At 42.1% G+C, this 18,719-nt stretch overlaps 1 protein-coding gene across 1 annotated transcript in view; it reads left to right on the plus strand.

Annotated features, from left to right (window-relative positions):
• LOC143289424 (DNA (cytosine-5)-methyltransferase 1-like) overlaps nt 1–18,719 on the plus strand; it is a 65,665-nt gene that overhangs the window by 11,930 nt on the left and 35,016 nt on the right. The window contains exons 11-21 of the mRNA XM_076598387.1: nt 1,669–1,761; nt 2,150–2,301; nt 4,162–4,239; nt 8,026–8,129; nt 9,189–9,357; nt 11,295–11,392; nt 13,619–13,685; nt 14,249–14,386; nt 15,757–15,881; nt 16,592–16,697; nt 18,170–18,282. Coding sequence (XP_076454502.1) covers nt 1,669–1,761; nt 2,150–2,301; nt 4,162–4,239; nt 8,026–8,129; nt 9,189–9,357; nt 11,295–11,392; nt 13,619–13,685; nt 14,249–14,386; nt 15,757–15,881; nt 16,592–16,697; nt 18,170–18,282 — 1,243 coding nt within the window. The remainder of the gene's footprint in view (nt 1–1,668; nt 1,762–2,149; nt 2,302–4,161; nt 4,240–8,025; nt 8,130–9,188; nt 9,358–11,294; nt 11,393–13,618; nt 13,686–14,248; nt 14,387–15,756; nt 15,882–16,591; nt 16,698–18,169; nt 18,283–18,719) is intronic.

The following is an 18,719-nucleotide window of genomic DNA, read 5'->3' on the forward strand; positions in this document are numbered from 1 at the left end:
GTGTTTTTTTGACTCCGTAAATTCCCACCACCAGAAAATTGGTACCACCAAGCATTCACCTCGGTATTGTTGTCTGTGTATGAGGGGGAAATAAAACTGGGATTTTTTTTTTCAGACAGGCAAGTGAAGACTGAACATGTACTCTAGGATGTTTACAGCAATAGAAGGGTTCAGAGTTCATGAGGAAAAAAAAAAAAGGTAGGATATATTTTCACCCAGATTTTTGCAGGAATAGAAAGAAACTAGGTGAACAAGAGAGGCAAGGCCTTCAAGACTCACTTGTGATAAATTAAGTCCACTAGCATTAATTACAGAGTAATTTCCCTTTTTTACTACCTGCCCCAAAACGTTTGCAAAATAAATAAAAATTCCATGCTTAGCAAAAGAAGTTCCTGTTTGAACAAAAAATGATAATAATGACTCCTCTTGTTGTTGTGTCAGAATAAGAGGTCAAAGTGCCAAGTTTAGAGAATACAAAAAATATAAATATAACAATAAATGCAGTTTGCATATAATTAGGCTTCTTTTTTTTATTTTTTGTGCCCATCCCAGAGGTGCAATATTGTTTTAAACAAGATGACTGGAAAGAACTGAATTTTTCCTATTTTTGTGCCAAATTTGGTGTCACCTGACAAAGTATTTGCAGAGAAAATGTCAATGTTAAAGTTTACCACGGACACACACACACAGACAACCGAACACCGGGTTAAAACATAGACTCACTTTGTTCACACAAGTGAGTCAAAAAAAGGATACTTTATCTTTCATCTGCATGATTTGACATTCTCCTGTCTCCTCACATTTTTTAAACTTTGCTCTGTGTTTTGTTTTTTGAATTAATTCTGTGCAAAGTCTTCAGTTTCTTGTCTTGACTTGTGCTGACTGTGTAGACTGACGATGGGTGCGATGTTACATGAAGATGATGTGATGTTATATAAGGATGGGTGTGATGTTACATAGGATGGGTGTAATGTTACATGAAGATGCTGTGATGTTATATAATGATGGGTGTGATGCTATATAAGGATGGGTATGATGTTACATAGGATGAGTGTGATGTTATATGAGGATGGTTGTGATGTTACATAGGACGGGTGTGATGTTACATGATGGGTGTGATGTCACATAGGATGGGTGTGATGCTATATGAGGATGGGTGTGATGTTACATAGGATGGGTGTGATGTTATATCAGGATGGGTGTGCTTTTATATCAGGATGGGTGTGATGTTATATCAGGATGGGTGTGATGTTATATCGGGATGGGTGTGATGTTATATCAGGATGGGTGTGATGTTACATAGGACGGGTGTGATGTTACATAGGACGGGTGTGATGTTACATGATGAGTGTGATGTTTCATAGGATGGGTGTGATGTTACATAGGATGGGTGTGATGTTATATGAGGATGGGCATGACGTTACATAGGATGTGATGTTACATGATGGGTTTGATGTTACATGATGGGTGTGATGTTACATGTGATGTTACATGATGGGTGTGATGTTAAAAGATGATGATGTGATGTTACATGAGGATTGGTGTGATGGTACATATGTGGAGTGGTGGCCTAGAGGTAACGCATCCGCCAAGGAAGCAAGAGAATATGAGTGTGCTGCTTCGAATCACGGATGGGTGTGATGTTACATGATGGGTGTGATGTTACAGGAGGAATTCCATGCAAGGAGATCGGGCCGATCAATGAGTGGTGGACAGCCGGCTTTGACGGGGGAGAGAACGCGCTCATCGGTATCACTACAGGTATGTCTGACAGCGAAATCACCTTTTCCAATCAGTCTCCCTGTCACTACAGGTATGTCTGACAGCAAAATCACCTTTTCCAACCAATCTGCCCTCTCCACAGTCTAAGGTTTTAAAGTCCCATGACTTTTTACGACCACGGGTGCAATAAATTCATACTGACTGTGTTGAAACCGGAAGCTGAAAAGTGTGTCGTTGCACTCCTCATTTGAAAGAAAAACAAAGAGTTTTCCCCCCTTTTTTTTCCTTTTTTTTTTTTTTCTTTTTGTCTGCATGCAAACTTGTGAGTGTGATAAGAAGTAAACTGTTGTTTGTTTCTATTGTCTTTACATCCAGGTTTGTGAGTGTGAAAAAAAAAAGTAAGCCACTTTATTTTCTCCTTACACAGCCTATGCGGAATACTACCTGATGGCACCGTCTCCTGCCTTTGCTCCTTATATGGATGGGGTGAAGGTCAAGTGTCATATGTCAAAGGTCATCATTGAGTTCCTGCAGAAGAACCAGGACTCAACTTACGAGGATCTGCTGAACAAGCTGCAGGTGTGTGGGTGGTTGACGAGCGGTCATGGTGTGTGGTGTGCGTGGAGAACGCTGATAGATTTTGATTTTAAACCCATCCCCCCCCTACCCCTTCTTCTTCTTCTTTGATTGTGGGCTGCAGCTCCCACGTTCACTCGTATGTACACAAGTGGGTTTTTATGTGTATGACTGTTTTTACCCCGTACACAAGTGGGTTTTTATGTGTATGACTGTTTTTACCCCGTACACAAGTGGGTTTTTATGTGTATGACTGTTTTTACCCCGCCATGTAGGCAGCCATACTCCATTTTCGGGGATGTGCACGGTGGGTATGTTCTTGTTTCCATAACCCACCGAATGCTGACACGGATTGCAGGATATTTAATGTGCGTATTTGATCTTCTGCTTGCATATACACACAAAGGGGGTTCAGGCACAAGCAGGTCTGCACGTACATTGACCTGGGAGATCGGGAAAAATCTCCACCCTTTATCCACCAGGGACCGTTACAGAAATTTGAACCCGGGACTCGCATTGAAAGTCCAACACTAACCACTCGGCCATTGTACGTGTCAGCTTTAACCCCTTGACTTCTGAACAAGTCTTGTGTCTATAGTGACAGCCCTTTGCTGCGGAGCATACTTGTCAGCAGCAGTCGAGGGGTTAATTGTCATGCTGTCTGTGTGAGATATTACCATTAACTTCTTTATGTCTATGCTCGTATGTTACAGTGTTTCCATTCGTAAGCAGTTTGTGTGTGGAGGTGTAATGTTGATGTACATGTCCATATGACTTATGACTGTTGAGTGCAATCTTTGAATAATCTGTCACAGGGCTGTATCCCTCTCTCTCTCTCTCTCTCTCTCTCTGTCTCTATCTCCCTTCCTCCCTCTCTCTCTCTCTCCCTCCCTCTCCCTCTCTCTCCGTCTCCCTCTCTCTCTGTCCGTCTCCCTCCCTCTCTCTCCCCATCTCCCTCTCTCTCCGTCTCCCTCTCTCTCCGTCTCCCTACCTCTCTCTCCACCTCCCTCTCTCTCTCTCCCCATCTCCCTCCCTCCCTCTCTCTCTCTCCCTCCCCATCTCCCTCCCTCTCTCTCATTCACTCACCACTTTCCAGACTAGTTTTATGTTTAGCTTAGAAGAATTTTATTCTGTTGGACTGTCCTGACATGGCTCTGTGTGGTCAGCAGGACTGTGAGCAGCAATGTCAAATGTCCATTCCGAAACCGTTTAGTGTATAGGGCTTATTCCAAAGAACTGATGAATTATTGATCGTCCGTCTGATCTTTGGAGCATAGGATGCCTTCCTTTGTGGGTTTTACCCGTAGAGGACACAGAATTGAAATGGGTTTTTCCTCGTATAGGACATAGAATTGAAATCGGTTTTCCCCGTAGAGGACACAGAATTGAAATGTGTTTTCCCTGTGGAAGACACAGAATTGAAATGGGGTTGTTGTTTTTTCCTGTAGAAGACACAGAATTGAAATAGGTTTTTCCCATAAAGGACACATAATTGAAATGGGTTTTCCCTGTAGAGGACATAGAATTGAAACATATTTTTCCTGTAGAGGACACAGAATTGAAATGGGTTCCCCCCCCCCCCTCCTCCATAGAGGACATATAATTGAAATGGGTTTTCCCTGTAGAGGACATAGAATTGAAATGGGTTTTCCCCGTAGAGGACACAGAATTAAAATAGGTTTTTCCCGTAGAGGACACAGAATTGAAATGGGTTTTTCCCATAGAGGACAGAATTGAAATAGTTTTTTCCCGTAGAGGACACAGAATTGAAATGGGTTTTTTCCCATAGAGGACATAGAATTGAAATGGGTTTTTCCCGTAGAGGACACAGAATTGAAATGAACAATGTGGGTTATGTTGCAGACCACTGTGCCACCATCTGGCATCTCCAGCTTCACAGAAGATTCTCTGCTGCGTCATGCCCAGTACATTGTGGACACGGTGAGTTGTTGGCTGTTGCCATGACAACAAGGGGGGAGGGGTATTATTTCTGTATTATTATTGATATTTATATAGCATATATCTTGATCCCGAAACCAAACCGTGCGCAGTCATTTGCACAACAGGCTGCCAACCTTGACACTGACAGCTGTCTTTAACCCCTTCACTGCCATAAATGTATTACGTACGTGCATAGTGACGTCACTGATGACGTCATCAGAAAAAGAGAAATAGCTCTGGAAGGCCGAAAATTCACACAGTTCGTCTAGAGTGCTATATCTCCAGACCATTTTCTCAGTTTTAGGCGTATTGTTTTGGACAAGGTTTTATGACCTGAAACACCACTTTCTGCTGTTTTCCCCCTGGCACAGAAGGGGTTAAGGTGGACCACGGCATAGGTTTTTCACCAAAAATCATTAAAAAACGTGTTTTGGGATTATACTTGTATTTGGTCAAACAATGTCTCTTCTTTGCATTTCTGTCAACCATTTTGCTCAATTTGACCGATTTCATTGCAAATAAAATCATTTTCTGACCTGGGTGTGTGTGAAGTTTGAGCGAATGTGACAAAAAACTCGAAGTTTGCATCGATTTGGACAGCCTGGTGCTCGCGATCTGGTTTGGAAACCCCAATTTGTTTGGTATCAGTGTGAAGGTCATTCACCGGTCTGTCTTCTCATTGCCATTTCCTGTGGAAAATTCCACTCACGGGAACACACGAAGAGCAAATCCGAAGGAACCCGAGAGGCATTTTTTAGGGGTTGTGGCTGAGTCGAGGTTTCTGATTGGCTTGTCAGAGTAAAAAAATAGCCCATTGGCCCAATCGGTCATGTGACTTTTTCCAAGATGGCGTCTATTTTCTTCACGATTTCAATCGACACACCACTTGCCTAAGATTTTGATCGAAATTTTCTACTAAAAGTCACGGACAATGCCAAGACACGCTGGAAAGAAGTTTAGGACTGTCTTTGCATTCGGCAAAAAGAAGAGAAAGCGTAAGATTACAACACAAGCTGAAAAAAAGTCTGCCGAAACCGCGACCGACTTAGCAGTGCCTTCGACATCGACCGGCGTCAGTGAAAGCACGCCGCTTCTCAGTTCGAAGAGAAAATTGGACGTTTTCACCAGAAAACATGCGTGTACGGGTGACAGTGACTCCAGTTCACACGAAGAACCACCATCAAAAAAAAAGTGCATCAGTTCCCGAAGTACAACTTCGCTGGGGACAGCCACAGTCCTCACAGAACATCATCGTTGATGTGTCAACGTTGGACTGCTTGGTGTCGTCAGTTCATTGTGAAAAATGCATATCAAAGGTTTGTGGAAAATGATATAATAGTCTACAGATATATAATATTTAATATATATAATATAGTATTCTATTTTGTTTCATTTCGTGAGTTTTTGTTACGTTTCATAGCAAAAAAACAAACAAAAAAAACAAAAAGCCATCCGAATACCTTCTTTTTTGTGAGCCCATTGATTTACTTCTTCTTTCTTTTTTTTTTTCAAGTTCTTTGATTTTTGTTTTCAGAGGCAGTTTTTATTTTTCTCAAGTATTGAAATACTTTTCCCAGTAATATTTCTGTGGATTTTTACTGAGTCTGACATACTGTTTGTGTGTGTGTGTAAAAAACTGTCAGTCTGAGTCTCTTTATTCTCTCTCAGTGTGTGTGTGTGTGTGTGTGTAAAAATATGTCAGTCTGAGTCTCTTCTCTCTCTCTCTCTCATTCTCTCTCTTGAACCTTCTATTCTTACACATATGATTTCTTTTCAGGTCTCTGTATTTGAAGATGAGACAAAGAGGATGGGGTCAGCTCTCTCTCATTCTCTTTCTTGAACCTTCTATTCTCACACATTTGATTTCTTTTCAGGTCTCTGTATTTGAAGATGAGACAAAGAGGATGGGGTCAGCTCTCTCTCATTCTCTTTCTTGAACCTTCTATTCTCACACATTTGATTTCTTTTCAGGTCTCTGTATTTGAAGATGAGACAAAGAGGATGGGGTCAGCTCTCTCTCATTCTCTCTTGTACCTTCTATTCTCACACATTTGATTTCTTTTCAGGTCTCTGTATTTGAAGATGAGACAAAGAGGATGGGGTCAGCTCTCTCTCATTCTCTCTTGTACCTTCTATTCTCACACATTTGATTATTTTTTCCAGGTCTCTATATTTGAAGAGACAAAGAGGATGGGGTCAGCTGAACTGGAACTTGTGGCTGGGAGCAAAGCAGAGATGTTTGCAGAGAAATCAGATATGCTCAGGGTCAAAACAGCAACCAGAAAATCCTCTGACAGAGCAAAACAAAAGAGGAAAAAAATTGAAACTGTGAGACGTCAGGAACGTGAACATCGACGGGCAGATGAGGGAGAAGTATACGCCCCAGGAGCATTTTGAACAATCAAATAACTGAAAAAACTCTCTCTCACCACTTAGTGATATTGGCCAAGTGCTGTTTTCCTGTGTATTATTTTTTTTAGTGTGTAACTATGGGTTGTAGTTTGTGAGTTCTCAACACAATCTTTGAAGGCGTTTTTCTCAAAAGTTGAATTTCTGCTGCAGGTGCGTCAGTGGCCCACGTGTAACAATTGATACAGTGAAAATATTATCATAAAATTAGGCATACTGATGTAAAAATGTGTGCTGAGTGCAATGAGCATAGTTAGAACTCTCTACCTCTAGTAGTTTTTTTCATAGCAAGTGACTAAAGCGTAATAACGTGAATGCATAATTTTATGCGTTTTTAACAAGACAGAGAACAATGCTTGTGGACAATGGGCATCTGCTTTTGTGATCATTGCACTAAATGATGTCAAAACAAACTGTGGAAATGATGAGAATCATTATGTAATGCATGTGTTCAGTGCTGCAAATGGGCCAAATAACGTTATGTATTTTTATGATAAAATTATCATATCTTCATATCTGTTTGACTTATGATCTTCAAACTTAGCACAGATATCTATATTAACATCCTGAGTATGTGTACCAAATTTCATGCAGATATCTTTAGTAGTTCCTGAGAAACAAAAATTAGCTAAATATGACGCAGTGGTCCACCTTAAGTGCTCATCATTCATTTTCTGTCACTCACTCTTACTTCAGACACGTATGCACACACGCGCGCGAGCACATGCGGGACCAAATGAACCCATGGACAACGATGATGGTGATGATGTATTCGTTGAGTGGATTTTTAACTAAGTGGAGCATTGCATTTGTGTATGTGAGCATAGGTCAGCTGTGACATAAACATGGTTTGATTTGTGAGCATATATGTGAAAGTGTGCATTTGTTTGATTATGTTTGTAACTTTGAATGAAGGCCAAGGTGTATATTTCCTTTTCCTATTGACCAAAAGAACTTGACAAGAGAAACAAAACATTGCTTGGCACATCTTGAAATTTTTCACATCAACGCAGGTAATACAATTTTACACATGTGCTTAGTTAATGTGTGTATTTAAACGTGTCCAAATGTCCCATCTTCATTCAATTATTCTATATAGTTTTCGTGAAGATTTTTATTTCTTTTGGCCCGAGTCAAAGGTTTCACTCTCTCATGCAAAAGAAAAGTTCCGCAGCGAAGTTTGTGCAAAACTCGGGTCTGTGAATTAACTCCTTAATCAAAAGGTATCTGCAGTTTTGTTTTTCTTTCAGTGCAAAGTTTGCCTGCGATTTTCATTTCTGGTTTGTTTTTTTTGTTTTTTTTTAGTCTATCGAATTTCCTTTTAATGAAATACCTCATGTCTGATGATTATTATGATCTTTTCTTGGACATGTTCAGGTTCAGAACTACGACGACTCGGCTGATGAGGATGAGGCGCTGCTCATCACAACGCCGTGTATGAGGGCGCTCATCAAGCTGGCCGGGGTCACGCTGGGAAAGAGGTCAGTTTGATGACATGTACTCTGACCCATGACCCATTGGCGCGGACTGCGGCAGGGGTCTCTTCTGTGGTTGGTTGAGCTATAAGCATCGTGATTTGATTCAGCCGGGGTCTGAGTCCTGTCCTGTCCTGTGCAGTAAAGTACTTTTAAGTGTGTTTATGTAAGTTTGTGCCTGCCTATGTGTGTGTATGTGTTAGGGTAGCTGTTAGATACACATGTTAAAATGTATGTATGCATTGTGTGTGTGTGTGCATGTGTGTGTGGTCACATTTTGGTGTGTGTATGTAACATAGATATAATGTTTTATGTTAACAAAAGCGTTTTTGTAAAGCACCTAGAGCAGATTTCTGGATAGTGTGCTATATAAGTATCCATTATTATTATTATTATTATTACTCCACTCATGCAGAGAAATTGAAAGCTGCAGCATGTTACCTCCCTTATTTACTTTTATTACCTCCCTTCTGTGTGCCAGTTTCCAGGAGCCATCTTCTATTCACGCAGCCTGTGCATCCAAGCGGCTAAGGTTGTTTTTTTTTCCTGTACTTTCTGTCTTTCTCATCGCTGATTGTTTCTCTGTTGCTGCATGTTATCATGTCTTCCAACACATGGCGATGTCACGCTGATGTGGTAGTGATGTCAAAACTGATGACAATGTATATAGGGAAGGCATGTCATTGGCACGCAGAAGGGGGGTTTGGGGAAGGGGGGGGGTAATATACTAAGGGCGGTCACTAGCAGCAGCTATTTTCAGTTTGTCTGCACAAGCAGGGTAGTATTTTTTTTCTCAGGTTTTTGGTTGCTTTTGTTTTTTTGCACATGTCAGACAGTGAATTTCTGTACTTGTGTGTGACGGTGTTGAGTGTTCATTAAAAATGTCCATGCCTGTAATGACAACTATGTTTAAAAATGTCCATGCCTGTAATGACAACTGTTTAAGAGAACTCCGAGAGATTGACATGCGTGTTGTAATGTGACAAGTGTATTGTAATGATAACAGTATCAAGAGAACTGTTAGGAGCTGACACGTCTGTGGTAACGATGACGACGACTGTGCAGACGAGCCATCCACAAGACAATGCGAGACAAAAAAGGGAAGGACAAGCCCACCCACTCCAAGGCCACCGTCACCCAGCTGGTGCTCAACATCTTCAACTCCATGTTCCAGGGCCAGATCGACAACGAGAAGGAGAACAAGGAACGCAAACGGCGCTGTGGAATTTGTGAGGTACCGTCAGTGCTGCACTGGTACCTTTGTATTTGTATTTGTATTTCTTTTTATCACAGCAGATTTCTCTGTGTGAAATTCGGGCTGCTCTCCTCAGGGAGAGCGCGTCGCTACACTCCAGCACCACCCATTTTTAAAAAAAATTTTCCTGCATGCAGTTTTATTTGTTTTTCCTATCGATGTGGATTTTTCTACAGAATTTTGCCAGGAACAACCCTTTTGTTGCCATGGGTTTCTTTTACGTGCGCTAAGTGCATGCTGCACACGGGACCTCGGTTTATCGTCTCATCCGAATGACTAGCGTCCAGACCACCACTCAAGGTCTAGTGGAGGGGGAGAAAATATCGGCAGCTGAACCGTGATTCGAACCAGCGCGCTCAGATTCTCTCCCTTCCTAGGCGGACGTGTTACCTTTTGGCCATCACTCCACTTGAGGAAGGTGGAAGAATGGTTCGGACGCTTGATGGCAGTACAGTGTTCTTTAGGGCCTGGGGTTCAAATCCTGGTCTCATCCTTTCTCCCAAGTATTGAAAATCAAACTGAGCGTCGAGCTGCTCGGGTGAGACGATAAACCAAGGTCCTGTGTGCAGCATGCACTTAGTGCAGTTGAAAATAACATGTGGCAACAAAAGGGTTATCCTCTGGTTAAATTCAGAGAAAAAATCCACCCTGGTGAGTACACAAATATATATATGCACTCTTCTTCTTCTTCTTCTTCAGCGTTCGTGGGCTGCAACTCCCACGTTCACTCGTATGCACACGAGTAGGCTTTTACCTGTATGATCGTGTTTACCCCTCCATGTAGGCAGCCATACTCCATTTCGGGGGTGTGCATGCTGGGTATGTTCTTGTTTCCATAACCCACCGAACGCTGACATGGATTACAGGATCTTTAACGCGCGTATTTGATCTACTGCTTGCATATACACACGAAGGGGGTTCAGGCACTAGCAGGTCTGCACATATGTTGACCTGGGAAATTGTAAAAATCTCCACCCTTCAACCCGCCAGGCGCCGTCACCGTAATTCGAACCCAGGACCCTCAGATTGAAAGTCCAACGCTTTAACCACTCGGCTATTGCGCCCGTCTATATGCACTCAAAATTGCTTTGAAGTGTGTTGATGTTATTTGTTGTAATGCCACCTCTTCACTCTATATCTGTGATGCAGAATTTGTGATAGTGTAATACAAACAGTGTATTTTCATGCCTCTGCTTCAGTTGCTATTCATAATTTGTGAGCATTTAGTATAATTTTTTTTTTTAATATATTTTTTAACAATAAATTCTCTCTGAGACACACTTCGTTTCTGGTACTTTTGTGGCATGTATTATTTACTGTGACAATGAATGTGGAGAAAAAAACATTGAGTTGATATAAAGTTTTTTATTCATTGTTTTTTCTTTGTTTTTCTTTATTTTTTTGGGGGGGGGGAGGGGGGGGGAGGTAGGAGTTTGTGTGTGTGTGTGTGCTTCATGAAAAACTTTGATGTTATAGTGCATTATGATATGCTTGATTGAATAATGTTCTTTTGGAAAGGAAAGCACCATCTTCGAAAGTGTCAGGGAAAAAAAAGTTTTATGGGGTTTTGTTACAATGTATTATAGCATGATAATGATGCTTGATTGTTACATTTAAAATGTACCAGTATGCTGCGTGTCTTGTTGTATTGTTGCATTATAATGATACATGATGATTATTACAGTTATTATGTATCTGTATGCTGTGTGTCTTGTTATGATGTATTATTGTATTATAATGATGCATGATGATTATTAGTTATTATGTATCTGTTTGCTGGGTGTCTTGAGACCATTTGGTTCGCTTTTTTTTCTCTTTTTTTTTTTCTTTTTTTTCTTTTTTTTTTTTTTTTTTTTTTTTTGCCAGGTCAGAACTAGGTTTAGTGACAGGTTTGTGGTGTTGGGTGTGTCACACAGGTGTGTCAGCTACCTGACTGCGGCACCTGTTCTGCTTGTCTGGACATGGTCAAGTTTGGGGGATCAGGCCGTAGCAAACAGAGCTGTGTCCACAGACGGTACGTCTTTTTCTTTTTGTTTTATTTTTTCTGTTTAATTCACCTTTTAATTACACATGCTTAACCGTGACCCACTGGTGCAGACTCTGGCAGGGGTCTTGGTTCCTGTCCTGTGCAAACTACTACCCGCCTGTGCAGAGAAAGCGAAAGTAGCTACAGCCGATAACCTCCTGAAGTAGGTTACCTCCCCTTTGCATCCCTGACTAGCGCCCTCTTTTGACGGCAGTTCGCCGCAACCAACGCAGCGTGCAGGGAGAACAGAAAGCAGGGAGGTACGGAAGGGTCTTAAATGTGGGTCACGGTAAGTATGTTACTTAAACGTAATTTTAGGAAGAAAATTTCCTTCTAATTACACATACTTAACTCACTCAGTACAGCCAGTCCTCTCTTCTCCTCTACACAGACCCCTCGGATGTCCAGTGGGTGTCTGAATGACCCAACCTTTAGCTTATTCTTTGTCAACATTCATCTCTTCAGTATAAGAGCCTTCCGCTTGCAATATTTTGATGATGGTAATTGGGGGTGAAACGCTGTTAACATCGTCTCTTTCGCCGTTCGTATGGAGAGAGTTAACCGTGACCCACTAGTGCAGACTCCGGCAGGGGTCTGATTCTTGTCCTGTGCAAACTACTACCTGCCTATGCAGAGAAAATGAAAGTAGCTACGGCCAATAACCTCCTGAAGTAGGTTACCTCCCCTTTGCCGGAGTCTGCACTTGTGGGTACGTAATTTTAGGAAGAAAATTTCCTTTTATATTTATCAAGGAAGGCTTCATGAGGAAACTATTGATAATCTGTGTATCCCATCACCAAAAAGCTAATAGCTGTGTCCACAGTGTGTCTTTTTTTTTTAAAGTTTTTTATGTTGTTTCTTTTCTTTTTTTTTCTTTTTTTTAATTCACCTCTTTCATTGATTAAGGAAGGCTTCATAAGGAAAATATCGATCATCTGTGTATCCTATCATCAAAAAGCAGAGCTGTGTCCACATACAGTGCGCCTTTCTTTTTTTTCTTTTTTCCTTTTTCAGTTCGCCTCTTACATTAATTACGGAAGGCTTCATGAGAAAACTATTGATTATCTGTGTATCCCATCACCAAGAGATGTTATCTGTATCTCCTCACCGAAAGATGATTATCTGTGTGTCTCGTCACCTGAAGATGATTAAATGTCTATCCCATCACCAAGAGATGTTATATCTCATCACTGAAAGATGATTATAGTGTGTATCCCATCACCCAAAGATGATGATTATATGTATATCCCATCACCAAAAGATGGTAATTATATGTGTATCCCTTCACCAAAAGATGTTGATTATATGTGTATCCCATCACCAAAAGATGGTGATTATATGTGTGTCCCATCACCCAAAGATGATTATATGTGTATCCCATCACCAAAAGATGGTAATTATATGTGTATCCCATCACCAAAAGATGATTATATGTGTATCCCATCACCCAAATATTATATGTGTATCCCATCACCCAAAAATGATTATATGCGTATCCCATCACCCAAAGATAATGATCATACGTGTATCCCATCACCCAAAGATGGTAATTATATGTGTATCCCATCACCAAAAGATGTTGATTATACGTGTATCCCATCGCCCAAATATGATCATATGTGTATCCCATCACCATTTATCTGTAGGTTTGATCAATAAGGGGTCAGTTTTCTGCTGTGTGCCTTGTGGAGTTATCCTGTGGTGAGAAGCTGGAGGCTTTCAATGCATTGTGGTAGTATTTATAACTTCTCTTCTTCTGCGTTCACTCATATGCACACGAGTGGGCTTTTACGTGTATGACCGTTTTTAACCCGCCATGTAGGCAGCTGTACTCCGTTTTCGGGGGTGTGCATGCTGGGTATGTTGTTTCCATAACCCACCAAACGCTGACATGGATTACAGGATCTTTAACGTGCGTATTTGATCTTCTGCTTGCATATACACACGAAGGGGGTTCAGGCACTAGCAGGTCTGCACATATGTTGACCTGGGAAATCGTAAAAATCTCCACCCTTTACCCACCAGGCGCCGTCACCGTGATTCGAACCTGGGACCCTCAGATTGACAGTCCAACGCTTTAACCACTCGGCTATTGCGCCCGTCATATATTTATAACAAAGACACGTGTTAAAACAGATCCAACATGCTGTGGGTTTTTCTCCTCATCACTTTCTGTTCCTCTGTGTCCCCCCCTCAACCCCCACTCCCCTACAGGTGCCCCAACATGGCTGTGAGAAACGCTGAAGATGACGACGATGACGATGAAGAGAAAACGGAAGAGGTACAGTACGGCGAAGTATCAGAACAGTTTGTGTTTTTACAGGAGGGAAAATATGTCCTTGTTATACCCGCAGTGATGGTATTGATGTGTTTACGTCTTGTGTGTATTGGTCAATTTCCATGTCACAGCTACAAAGATGGTATTGATGTGTTCAGGACTTGTGTGTATTGGTTCATTAAGATCATGTTTCTCTCTCATCCATCTCCCAAACCCCAATGTACAAGAATCACAGTCATGCATAATGTATACATAAGAGATAATTTTTCAGACCTGCAAGAATTGTGTTTGGCTAGAGATGTAAGATATAGGGAAATGAATGGAGGTTTATTTTACCTCAACATTTCTGTGTTTGTTTAACATTCACCAACCATCAAACCAAAGAATGAAAAGATAAATCATCATTTGCTTGAGCACAATATAAGCTGTAAGCGTGTTGCTGTGTTGTTTATGTTTACGTGTGTGTTTTCTGAATAAAGGTTTGTTGAAGCTAAAAAAAACAAAACAAAACAGAATGTGGATTGTCATTGCGTCTCACAAGCTTTCATGTATAGTATTTCAAACAGTTGGAGTCGTCGGCCAGTGGACGCAAGCACCACCATGCGGGGCGTAACACCAAGACCAAGGCCACGTGGGTGGGCTCCCCTGTGTCGGAGACAGCCAGGCGGACGTTCTACCCGTCCATCAACATCAACAACCACATGGTGAGTTGCCTCCCTTCGCTTCCCCTCTCAGTGGTGAGTCGTTCCTCTCGGATTTTTTCTTGGTTCACTTCCCACGTTTCATCCTGCACCATTGGGTCATGGTGCAGTACTTCTAATTTAAAGGATTTTTTTTGTCCCGAAGCATAAAAGCTGACACTCTCAGCACAGCCCAGTCAGATTGGCTTTATTTGCAGATTAATGGTTAAGTTGAGTAGTTGAGTACGGGACATCAGCAGGGGCATCAGCTGCAAAGTCTAACCTCGACCATCTCAACAAGATACAGAACCAAGCTCAGCGTGTCATAACTGGCGCCGTGAGACCCACCCCAATCCTGAAGATGGAGGAGACCACTGGGCTACAGTCATTGGAGGACAGAAGGGACACAAAGATCCTCATCCAGGCAGCAAAATTCAAACACCTTGAAAACCATCCAGTGAACAACAGAATGACCAGACCCACCAAGAGCCAGCTGAAAAGAGGCAGCTTCATCCACCAGTCAAGACGCCTTGAAAGACAAACCCCAGTCTGGATGGAACACGAAGCAAAGCCTATCCCGGCAAATGTCACCCACCCATCTTGGAAGAGGCAGGTGTTCCCAACAGTCGTCACCAGCATTCCTGGAGTAGAGAAGAGAGGAACACAGTCAGACACCCAAAGGAAGGCCCTGGCCTTGGAGTACATCTGCAACCAGTACCCCCATCTAATGGGAGGCGAATGAGGAAGAAGAAGTGGCTAAGGTATGCCATGAATTGTGTTGTTTTGGAAGTTTTTTGGTGTCAGATTTTTTGTCCACCCTAGATGTGACCGGGTTTTATCGGTGGGCAGTCCTGAGGCGCGTTTCTTACACGCTAGTTAGGCAAGGTTCTGGCAAGATACCCTAGGAAGGTGCGTTTCTTTTTCTCACTAGTCAAGGCTAGGTAGCCTTCAGAGCAACTTTGCCAGGAGGAGAGGATGTATGCACTTCCTGCCTGTACTCCTGGCCACTAGCATGCTCACATTAACCCTTTGACAGCCATGAAAACAAAAAACTAGAAGAGCAGAAAGGGGTGTTTGAAGTCATGATTCGATATCCGCATCAATCAGCCCTAAAAAGTGAGAAAATGTTCTGAAGATATACCACTCTAGATCAAATGTGTGAGTTTTCAGGCTTCCAGGATTACTTCTTTTTGATGTCCTACACATACAAATATTAATACAATGTCCTGTGACGTCACTATGGCCCTGAACTATACTGGTATGGCAGTCAAGGGGTTAAGTAACACGTCTCTGACATGGCCTGTTTAGATCAGCTGGACTGTCAGCAACAGTGTGAAACGTGACACCGGGCATCTTTGACAATGATGGTGATGTTTCAGGCAACTGTGTTGCAGATCAAGTGTGGTGACTGCGTGTCCATTTGGCCTGACGACAAGTCCTCGGCCGTGTACATTGCCCGAGTGCAGTACATGTTTGAGGACAGCCACAAGGAGAAGAAGCTACACGTCCACTGGTATCTGTAAGTGTGTCCCCTGTCCAGCCGTCTGTCTCCGTGTTGTACTCTGGCAAAATTGTGTCGAGGAAATCCGCTGTAATTGGAACAAACGTATGGTGTGTGTCCATCGAGATCGATGATGACCATCGTTGTCATCCAGCTGGGGGATGGGGGGAGGGTGGTGGTGGGGTGGGGGGGAGGATGCTCATGAAACAAACGTATATGCGTGCGCTCAATGCCTGACTAAGCGTGTTGGGTTATGCTGCTGGTCAGGCATTTGCCGAGCAGATGTGTAGCGTGTATGGATTTGTCCAAACACAGTGACGCCTCCTTGAGAAACAAACCGAAAAGTGATGGTATGTGTGTGAACAGCCTGAAAATGATAATATTGTGGGTGAACTGCAGTTTGAGGATTCATGAATATTGCATAAGATATGATGATGTATTTGAAGTTAATATGATTCGTGTGTGTGAACTGCAAATAATTCAATAATGTGTGTGAGTTGCATATGACAATGCGTGTGAATCGCATGTTCTGATTTGATGACGATGTGTTTGAATTGCTTATGGCATGACTGCTAATGTGTTTGAATTGATTACTTATGAAAATGATGTTTGCGGATTGCACATAATGAGGATGATGAATAAATGAATGATATGGATACTTATATATATATATGATGTGGGTGATTTGCATATAACACGACAGCGATGATGATGGTGTGTGTGATCAGACGTGGGACAGAGACCTTGCTGGGAGAAACCTCGGATCCTCTGGAGGTGTTCATGACGGACGAGTGTGACGACACCACGGCTGAGAGCATTATCGCCAAAGTGAAGGTAACCCTCACATCTTTTCTTCTTCGTCGTTCGTGGGCTGCAACTCCCTCATTCACTCATACGTACACAAGTGGGCTTTTACATGTATTACCGTTTCTACCCCGCCGTGTAGGCAGCCATACTCCGTTTTTGGGGGTGTGCATGCTGGGTATGCTCTTGTTTCCATAACCCTAACATGGATTACAGGATCTTTAACATGTGTATTTGACCTGCTTTCGTATACACACGAGGGGTTCAGGCACTAACAGGTCTGCACATATGTTGACCTGGGAGATCGGAAAAATCTGCACCCTTTACCCACCAGGCGCCGTTTCGGAGATTCGAAACCGGGACCCTCAGATTGAAAGTCCAATGTTTTAACCACTCGGCTATTGCACCCGTCCCCCCATGTCAGTAGCTCGCCTTTGGAAAAACATCTGCATACCAAAAAGGATTGGAACAATATAGGAGAATTACTGATGATGACAGATAATTGTAATTCTGATTTCTTAAACACATTAAAATCACAAAAAAACATTATAGTCATTTGGATTGAGGACATACCAAAAGACCACCCTTACATGTATTTGATTTAGTTATTGTTGGTAACGAGAAAATAAAATGAAATAAAACAATCACTTGCACTCATGTGTACATGTTTACATAGTAAAAAGCACATATACACACTCTTCTCTTAACCTCTCTCTCTCTCTCTCTCTCTCTCTCTCTCTCTCTCTCTCTCTCTCTCTCTCATATGTAGAGTGAGATCATTAAACAACTGAAAAAGAAAATACGTAGAATTCGACCACACTCAACACAGGTTGATATAGAACCCAATTTCTTTTTTGTCTGCAACTGGCACATGTTAAAAAGAAACTATTGTTTTGTTGTGTGTGTGAACCCATTGTGTACAGCGTGATGTCAGGTGCTCCACAAGGCTCCAGGCTCTGAAAGGCTTGTGTGCACGCACGCATGCGCATGCACACGCACGCCCACACACACACACACAAACAGAGTCTCTCTCATTTGCAGGGTTCACACATGCCTGAAAAATCCTTAAAAAGCCAGATTTTGAAGCCATTCTTTTAGGGGCCCCTGAAAAATAAGATTCAGAGGATACGATAAAGTTGAGTGTGTAGGAGGGAGAGAGAGCTAAATAAAACAAGAGAGGCAAGGCCTTCAAGACTCACTTGTGATAAATTAAGTCCCCTAGCATTAATTACAGAGTAATTTCCCTTTTTTACTATTTGCACCAAAACGTTTTTATGCCAAATTTGGTGTCAGCTGACAAAGTATTTGCAGAGAAAATGTCAATGTTAAAGTTTACCACAGACACACAGACACACGGACACACACACACACACAGAGACAACCGAACACCAGGTTAAAACAAGTGAGTCAAAAATAAATAAATAAAACGGGGAGGAAAAAAAAGAAGAAATGTATATTTATATATTAACTAGTGACGCATGGCGTGCGCTGTGTGGTGACAGGTGGTGCACAAAGCCCCAGGCTGCGACTGGCACATGGAGGGAGGGGCAGAGAACCCCGACACAGACAGCGTCATCACTGAAGACGATGGCAGCACCTTCTTTTACCAGAAGTGGTCAGTGGTTAAAAATGAGTTGTTGTTTTTTTGTTGTTTTTTATATGTGGTGATGAGAATTGTGTTTTCTCTCTCTCTGTGTTATTTAGTGATAGTTTTTTTTTTCCTCTTGGCTTGTTTTTCATTGGAATGCAAACTAAAGTACCTGATTTTAGAACACATGCTTTCGGGCACATGTAAGTATACACACAAACCATATACGCATGAGTGCACACACACACACACACACACACACACACACACACACACAACCATATACACATGAGTGACACACACACACTCACACACACACATAAACTCACATATTCCCACACACATTCACATGTATCCACACATACACACCTCTACTCATACACATTCATTCACATGCATGCACACAAAAGCACACACCCAAGTTCCCACAACACACACACACACACACACACACACACACACCA

The sequence above is a fragment of the Babylonia areolata genome, chromosome 14 (assembly GCF_041734735.1).
Source record: "Babylonia areolata isolate BAREFJ2019XMU chromosome 14, ASM4173473v1, whole genome shotgun sequence".
Lineage (NCBI taxonomy): Eukaryota > Metazoa > Mollusca > Gastropoda > Neogastropoda > Buccinidae > Babylonia > Babylonia areolata.